The sequence below is a fragment of the Scleropages formosus genome, chromosome 7 (genome assembly GCF_900964775.1).
Source record: "Scleropages formosus chromosome 7, fSclFor1.1, whole genome shotgun sequence".
Classification (NCBI taxonomy): domain Eukaryota; kingdom Metazoa; phylum Chordata; class Actinopteri; order Osteoglossiformes; family Osteoglossidae; genus Scleropages; species Scleropages formosus.
Window position 1 is genome coordinate 14,181,808 of NC_041812.1, and position 9,215 is coordinate 14,191,022.

Sequence of the window (9,215 nt, forward strand, 5' to 3'; positions counted from 1 at the left end):
GGCATGTCACAGAAAGTCATTTGTAATGATACTGCTTTAGATAAGAATTTTGTACATTTTACTACTGTAAGTTTAGACTGAGGTAGAGCTTTACTCTGATTTTTCCCCTTTCGCCTTTTTAGGACTTTCAGCACAATTTTCTTGCTTTAGAGCTAATTATTGCAATTGATGGTTTTGCACTGAAAAAGTGAAGAGATGCATTTGAGTTGGAACATGGCAATGAGATACATTAGATGTGTCGGAGAAACCATGATACAGGAGTTGTACTACATTTACAGAGAGAATTTGCATAATCCTTATATAACAGGGTTTCCATACAAAAAAGCCCTACAAAGGCTTTTAAAAAAATGTATATATCCTTTTTTAAACAAGCTTTTTATTCTGCACAACATTTTTGCCTGTTACAGTCAGCTTTCTTCCACAAACAGGTATTTTATTCTGTGCAATGGCATTGCTGTTTGTGTCAGACATTTAGGGACAGAGATATCCTTGTCTCTCCCAGTGAGCACTTCACTGATTTAACTGAGTGACTTCAGCTTACAGCTTCAGGACTTGGACGGTAAGAGGTCAGTTGATTGTACAAGTCCTTTGCCTCTCAAAAGGCCAGAAATCATGTCATCCTTGTCATTTCTATTAATCATGGCTTACTCAACATAATTTTTCTGAAAACTTTTTCTCCTCCCATCACCACTCCTGCCCCACCTATCTCCTCTATACCTGGTCACATTTTTTTTGTAACTTAAAATCTCTCCTGCCTTTTTCACTGTCATCCCAAATTCCCTCCTAGTCACTGAAAAAATCTTAGGTTAGAACATAGACACTGCCACCGAATGCCTATCTTTCAACCCTATCCTGCTCTTTTGACTCTCTCTTTAACTTCCAAACCAGCATATGTTCCCTCTATCCCATGGATATTGCTAACAGAACCAAACTGTGCTGCTGAACAAAAATGGTGGAATTCTAAATGTCTGACAGACTTGTCTTGAGCTGCTTACAGCATTTTAATGTTTTACTCAGCAAAAAAATTCCTGCCCATAATAGATTACAGTTTGCAGGCAATAATCACTACAAACCTCTGCCATTTATTCCTTCATCTTCCCCCCTCCACCTTCACTGCTGATGGTTTTGCCTCCTTCCTCAGTTTCAATGCCTACAAGTTCTTGACATCCACCTTCCCCATCCATGCTAGACCTGCCAACCCAGGGCACCATCGATCATTTCATCCCCTCTTAGAAAGTGAATTCTCTGACCTTCTGGGCTCACACTGAGCCAACACCTGCTCCTTGGACCACCTTCCTTTTCTCTTACAACTCACCTTCCCAAAACTAATTCAGTTAATCCATCTAATTCCTTAATCATAACTTAGGAGAGAAACATAAACAAAAAATTAGTGTACATAGAGATAAATATAAACAATTGATTTTGAGAGACTCTAAATTAGACTCCACTGTACCAACAGCTTAATTGTCAAAGTACTATTTTCATAACTAAGTAGTAAGCTTTAGTTATTGGCTTAAGTTCAGTTTAACTTGATTATTAACCTTTACTTAAACTGACCTCTTTGCCCGTGACAATATACAGTGAGAAACAAGCAATTTTAAAGTGATTTCCTTATTTTCAACAGGGTAAATTCGAGCAATTCACTGAATACTTGTCTCAACAGTAGTACAGCAGGAGAGGGTGGAATGAACTTGGCACAACATGCACAAATGCAGCAGATAGCATCAAGCTGGAATGAACACACTGAAAAAGACTGATGTTTGCCTCAGTCAATGTCTGAAAACATTTCTTCAAAAACAAGTACAATCAAATGACACAAAATGTGATATGAAATATTCCTGCACACTTTATTGGAGCTAAAGAGTCAAGACTCTTTCAAAACTATAAATGTAACAATGTAGAAAGAACATGATCAATAAGCGACAGAATGTCTCTTCCCTAACTGCAGCTACTTCAGAAACTTGTTTCTCTACAGTAAAAATTCACATTAATCTAGAAGAAAATCTAATATTAAAGTGCTACTGTGTACATACCAGAAGTACCTGGCACTCATCACAGAACAGGCAGCAACAGGTATAAACTTATTTCAATGCAGGAAATCTGGGTAAATTAAACTGAATAAATATGCTCTTGCAGGGCACTGAACCGGAAACTTACCATTTCAACTGCGACTAAAACATTACTCTAATAAAAAAAATAGCAGAACTAGATGACAGTCAGCAATACAGTAAAAAAAAATCAAATTGAGATAGTAACAAATGAATGTCAATAAAATGAACAAATTTGCCTCTGTGCATGATAAACACATTATTTGGTTCCTGTCCACTGAAAGACAACACTCACACTGTCAATCAAAAAAAAAAATACTTCTAATACCAGAGATTTTGGGCAATCTCTTTACTGGAACTAAACAATAGAACTGTTAAGTGTTGCACAGTGGATAAAACAAAAACAATCAAAGGCCACATTTAAAAAAAATGAGCAAAATTACTTAAAGGACATAAGTTATTCTGCTCAAAACAACATGTTATCAGTTACTCAATTTTCTCACTTGTTTACTCCAGTTTTGGGGTTGTATCCAAGTACAAAATACTGCACCTGCTACATCTGTACAAAGATCACACCAACAAATACAGATTACAGACACAAAAGCAGAACTTCCACATTTGTAAGACCCCTGCAAATTGAGATGCTATCAATGGTATGACCGCTGTCAAATATTTCGAAAGAAACTGAGCATGGTATTAACGAATATTGGTATTGATGACCATTTATTGCACAATTAAATTTCCCAATTTAAGCTTACAGGATCCTGTTTCTTGTTTTAAATATAACATGTGCAAAGCTAAACCATGAACTGACAGCTAACACCTGTGGGTAAGTGCAATTATATCATGGAGAGCGTGAACAAGGAGACTGCCTGAGTTTTACTATTACACTGTAGAACTTACTTCAGTTTGGTCCCCTCTGACAAACTTAAAACAATGAAACAGAGCAAGACACAGGCAAAATAGTTTAAACAGAACATTGAATGAAGGTGGTTCTAAAAAGCCTGAGAATGATGAGATTAGCAACTGTTGAGTAGTTAGCAGCTTCTCTTTCAGCTAATGACTCCCTAATCCTAAACTCTGAAAATGAAGCAGCTCAAGTTCCCATTTTGAAGAGGACAGCTCAGAAAAAAAAATAGACTCACGCAAAACTTCTGCCTGCACAAGAATTAACGACGTTCCAAGCCACTGCAAAGTAAATTAAACTCTATATTGTTCTCCTCTCCTAATGGCAGTGGTCTGTCCTGTTCTCTTGCAGTGCTACCCCAAATGCACCAGCGCCATGACAGTGGTGTAGCCATGCTGTAGATTACCCGTGTCAACATCTGTCAGCATGTAGTTCCCGGTCACAATGCGGTCACAACCAATTTCACCGTTGCCAAAGAAACCAAAGAGTGGGATGCTGGGGAAGACCTTGCGAAAGGCATCTGCTTCCACATTGCGCTTGCCACCATAGTAGCTACTGCCACGACCCACGCATGCAAACATGAAGCCCAGGGTGTTGCGTTCAGGGATATTTGCTGCCTTGAGCCTTTGCACAGCTGCTTCAGCTGCCTTCTCAGTATTTACATCCTGGTCCAGTAGCACAGATGCACCCTGGATCCGGGGCCCACTGAGCGTCAAGCCTGCAACGCCATATGAGCTCCGTCCACAGCTGGTGGGAGAGAACAGAGCTCAGCATTACACAGGAGGGCCATCTGAACTATTATACTTCTTTTACATAACATTATTTAAATGAATTAAGCTCCATACAATGAAGAAGGTTTCAAGCTTGTGATTTTATTTATTTACTACCTTACTCACAATTAAGTTGTAGGCATTCAAGCTTTGTGTCTACTCCTTGAGATCAGCACTACTGAGTTATGTGTTCCAATGCTGCAATAATACAGTGATACAGGTAAACCGGGCCAACCATGTGCTCTCACCATTCCCTGGAGTGGGAGAAGACACTCTCCACGTGTCCACCAGCAATGAGCACACTGCTGTGCATCAGGGGCTCCAGAACCTGGTGCAGGAAGCGCTCAGCCCCAGGCTTGAATGCTTGGTACCCAAATAGGAGTACCACACGCAGCTCTGGGTCACCAATGAACCCTGTTTATCAGTAGTCAAGAAAAAACAAACACTTACCTTTACACTGCAAAAAAAACATTAGATATTAATGATCCAATGCCTTTAAACAACCCATTTTTACTGTTAGTGATATTTTTAGGTTACGCACATAATTTAATACCTTGAGAAATTACTGTAAATTACTATTTCATAGAAAACACTTATTTAAAGCATAGCTAGGGAGTTTTACAATTTACCCATTTATGTTGTTTTACCAAGAAATTTCTCCTACGTAACTTACGGTATGTACATAAGGATGCTAAGGCAGGCTCCCAGCAGAGACCTTTTGGTGACCTCCACAGGTTCTTGTTCACTACTCTACCCACTGTCTTCTTACATTTACAGCTTTACTGTTTTGCCTATTCAATTATTCTCAGAACAGGAAGTATGTCTGAAGAAAAGCAATACCAACTTTGGAGGTAACACTTTTACATTACTTCATTCAGCAGACGCTTTTCTCCGAAACAACTTCCATGAACACTATGTTGTGTTATCAGTCCACACCTTATTCACCCAAGATCGCCAACAATCCTAGACATACTATTTACAATGGGTCACTCATACATACATCAGTGGAACACACTGTCACTCACACACTATGGGTGATTTCAATATAGTCACCAATCTACCAGAACAGCATTTCTTTAGACTGCGGGAGAAAAACAGAGCACCCCGAGGAAACCCACGCAGACATGGGGAGAACAAACTGAGCTGCTACAGCCGTGTTACTCGCTGTTCCATCGTGCCATCCACACAAGGATGTACAAAACGGCACCAGAGACTGATGTCTAACACTGGAAAGTTGGTAAGGACTAACCTGCTTCTTCCAGAGCTGTTTTGGTGACGCTTCGCTTGCAGAAATGGAAGGAGCGAATGGTCACACCATCGATGCTTGGGATCATAACAGCAAAGCCAGCCTGTCCTTCCTGATGTTCCTGGGGTGGGCTGGAGGGGAACCCACTGGGTGTCACTGGAGAACAGGAATCCAGAAAAAAAAAAAACAAAGTCTCACATGGTCTCACAGAAGACACCACAGCACTGCCCTCTTTGTAGGTCAAGCAAACACACCCTTTTATACAACTCAGGCTGCTCTGAGGCCACCCAACCATACAACCCAAAGATCAAGAGTCCAAAAAAATTCCTCATAATACTAAAACCACCTGCTGAGAAGACAGAAATGGACCGGATGAGTTCCTGACTGCTCCAGAGTGTGAAAAACATTTCATACAAAATTTTATACACTGACTACTCAAGTTTTCAAACTGAAGAGAGACTAGAAGTTGGTTTCTAATCTGATTTTTTCATAACTACAAAGGTTCTTTTACCTTTAAAACACAATCAATAAAAGTAATACCATACAAGCATCCCTCCATTCATGGACATGTAAGGTTCTGTAAAAACCTTAGCACAAGCTATAATTAAAATAAATAAGTAATTATTCTGTAGCAGTGGAACTTTACATATCATTCCAAGATGTGTCAAAGACTGCAATTGAATTTTTATTTTCAGTCCGTTCAACATTTTTCATTTTAATGTATATCAAAGTCAATAAAAATGTTAAGAATAAAAGTTAAAAAATGTTCAATCTAAGCCAGAAGTAAATCAACCGACATCTGCGTTATTAAACTTTTATTGACTGAGTAGATAATAAAGGTAAAAGTAGTCAGAAGCTGACAAACATTGGGCACGCTTATGTGATGAGCCAGAAATTTGATTGAAAACGATATTTGGAAGCAACATTTTTCAGTAAATACAAACATGTTTTAAATTTTAATGTAGTTTCAATCTAATAAAAAAATAAGGGTAGTCTGCCTCACACCCTTTGCTTTCGGAATGGGTTTTAGACAATTAGAATCCTGCACTGGACAATTCTGATAATGGATGGATGGAAATATTACAGATCAGTTTTTGAATAAGTGAACAGACGTATATGTTATTGAGCTTTTATTTCTTATGACTTAGCGGTAAAAACTACTAAGACATCAAATTACAAGAAAACTTCCGGTCCCAAATGTGTTCGCTGAGGATCAAGTGTACTCACCAGAGATAATAATTACTAGAATAATTATGGGTATTGGAAATGTGAATATCATACCGAGAAACAGAAACAGTACCGCATGTGTCCACTTCTCAGAATGGTGCACTGTCTCCTGTTACCGGACTCATTTTTAACACCAAGCACTGGCAGCACTCAGAACAGCAAAAGCCAAAATGTAAGAAGTTGGTCCTCAGGAAATAGTGGCAGCAAGTATTATTGCTTTTAAGGCCATGAATTTATGATCTGAATTTATCTACTTAAATTCTCACAACCCATGACTGTTTTACAGCCCTAGAGCAAGATACTTATGCTGAAATGCTCAAGTAACCTTTATACATTTTGTTGAAGTGTCAAATAAAGAACAAATCTGCTATTCATTCATTATAACTGCATGCCCATTGCAGGGTTGGGGTTGTCCTGAGCCTATCATAGAAACATAGGGCACAAGGGAAGTCACACTGGATGAGATGCCAGTCTACTGTTGGACATGAACAACAATAATAACAATAATGCCTTTACAAGCAAAGTTAATATAAATTAAACAATCAAGGAAGATGAAAAAGGGGGTGGGCATCACTGTTTTCAATAAGCTGAACAACGAACAGAAAGAAACCACTTTTTTTCTTACACACAATTCCTGGGGTAGCAATCCCAAGAATCTCACAACCTTTGGGAAACAGTCTCCTAAGGTCTACAGCTAGGTCTGAATTGCATGTTGTCTTCGCTAGAAAGAAAAAAGAAACAGAAATGGGATCAGCAAGACTTCATTCTTTTTACCTTCATAGTGTTCTGCTCTTCCAATCTGTAACTAGTAACATCCATAACCAGTTTGCCATAACATCTGGGAATGTAAAAGATGCATATCCATTTCCTTCGACATCAATCCTTTAAAGACAGACAATCTTGCCATGTACCACTGTTAAACAGTGAGGCATTCTTAGCCTACAATACTGACAATTATAACAGGCAGCACAGTCTCACTCAAAAAAAAAAACAAAACCCAGTTATGCACACTGAAATGTGGTTATTTATGTTGAGTAGTAGCCATTAGCAATGTCTGCTATCAAATCAAACATCTGATTAGCACACCTATATTCTGTATAATAGCTTGAAACAGATACATCAAAGGGATTGGAACAGACACAGAGTTGGTGTCTCAAACTCCAAAGCTTTTTGTCCCTCAGTGGGGTCAGTCTGGCTCAGTCTAGTATATTATCCTCTATATTATCTTGGAAAACATGAACACTGACGTACAAGTGCAGAAATGGAAAAACAAATATGAAGAATTATGAATGTCTCTCCTACCTTTTTTTGCTGAGTAGCAACAATTCTCCCCATAAATGGTGTCGCTGTCTGCCATTAAAAGAACTGTCTGGGGCAGCAGGTAAATGTTCTGAAAAGATCAAATAAATACAGAAACATTTTAAACACTGCTCCTGGCATCCCCTGACTACGTCCCGGGAATGTACACAGTAGTAACATGGTAAAGTGCAGCAATCTCTCCACACCTCCACTTCATCAGCCAGAGTCCTGCAGAGGATGTGGCCTTCGCAGCTGGACGCGTCTGTGGCAGAAACCCAGCTTATCTGCTGCTGCGTTCTCAGAACCCGCCGCGCACAGTTCCTCCAGAGGCGGCACACTCTGCCAACAACATGATTAAAATCACTTCTTTAAAATCATATCTCAGGATCGCCCCAGGAATGGGCTCGGGAGAGGGTCACTGGTGTCAATGCTATCAATACACATAACTACATTTACATTTATTTATTTAGCAAATGCTTTTCTCCAAAGCCACTTCCAATGAATTCTATGTAGTGTTATGAGCCCACACACCTATTCACCAAGGTGACTTACACTGCTAGATACACTACTTACAAATGGGTCACTCATCCAGTCATCAGCGGAACACACACTCTCACTCTCCCGTGTCAGATACACACTACAGGGGAACGTGAACAGCAGGTCTTTGGAGTGTGGGAGGAAACCGGAGCACCCAGAGAAAACCCACGCAGACCCGGGGAGAACATGTAAACTCCACACAGGCTGAGTGGGTACCGAACCCATCCCCAGGTGCTGTGAAACAGCAGCACTACCCGCTGTGCCACCGTGTCGTCCACGCCACGCCCACATAATATGCGCGGCAGTGCAGTGCGTGCAGAGTAATATATTCACTCACTTCTGAAAATGTGTTATACATGATACAGCGCGTTAGCGTTTTTTCTTGCTACACAAGCTGAAACCACATAGTATACGCCGCCACGGCTTGGCATAGCTGTTCATTCACAAGTGACACACACAGCGTCACATTCTTGTGTCACAAGTCTTATTCGTGACATGATTTTAAGTTAAACCCCATCAGAGCATGCTCGTTTAAACAGGAAACAAGGCAGCTAACTAAGGAAACAAGTTAAATTATCTCACAAAGCAATGCGAAGAAGTGACTTGGTTGGTACAAACGTCAAAATCCTCTCCACCACTTCGGCAACATTGCTGAGTATATAACCGGCTCTGCTTCCAGGCGCGGTGCTCGAATAATCTATGTTTACAGACTCCATCTTTCCCTGAAACTATAAGGCGAAATTGCACTTTGACCTTCGATCTCGTGACTACCGGAAAAGGAAACGGGTGTCTTTTTTTTCCCGCTTGTTTGCTTTGTACTTGTTTCGAGTTCCCCCCCTTGCGGCAGGTTCGCTACGAGGACTGGCCTCGTGACAAAGAAGCCAACTTCTTTGACACGAATGTATATGAAAGGAATAAATGCCAAGAAGTTTACTTTTGCTAAAAATTCCATCCATCCATCTTAAGTTTGATAGTAACGCACCTCATCTGTTCTTTAACATGGAAATTAGGTGCAAACAAATGTTTTCTCTAAAAGACAATTCCAAAACAACTACATAATTACATCGCTATAAATGATAACAACATTGATTGTAAACAAACATGCATTACATTCTTTTTTCCTCCCTTTTTTTGTCAGGGTTTACAACCACAGTCCAGACACACTATGTGGTTCAAATTGC

The 9,215-nt window shown here is 39.8% G+C and overlaps 1 protein-coding gene across 1 annotated transcript; it reads right to left on the reverse strand.

The window, feature by feature from the left end:
• Positions 1–1,686: 1,686 nt before the first annotated feature.
• Positions 1,687–8,792, reverse strand: fbxo22 (F-box protein 22). The gene is made up of 7 exons (XM_018747637.2): positions 8,617–8,792; positions 7,704–7,836; positions 7,501–7,588; positions 6,824–6,919; positions 4,975–5,127; positions 3,974–4,139; positions 1,687–3,702 (listed from the first exon to the last, which is right to left on the reverse strand). The coding sequence occupies exons 1-7, from the start codon at positions 8,748–8,750 to the stop codon at positions 3,309–3,311; spliced, it is 1,164 nt and encodes a 387-aa protein (XP_018603153.1). The 5' UTR covers positions 8,751–8,792; the 3' UTR covers positions 1,687–3,308.
• Between the last annotated feature and the right edge of the window lie 423 nt (positions 8,793–9,215).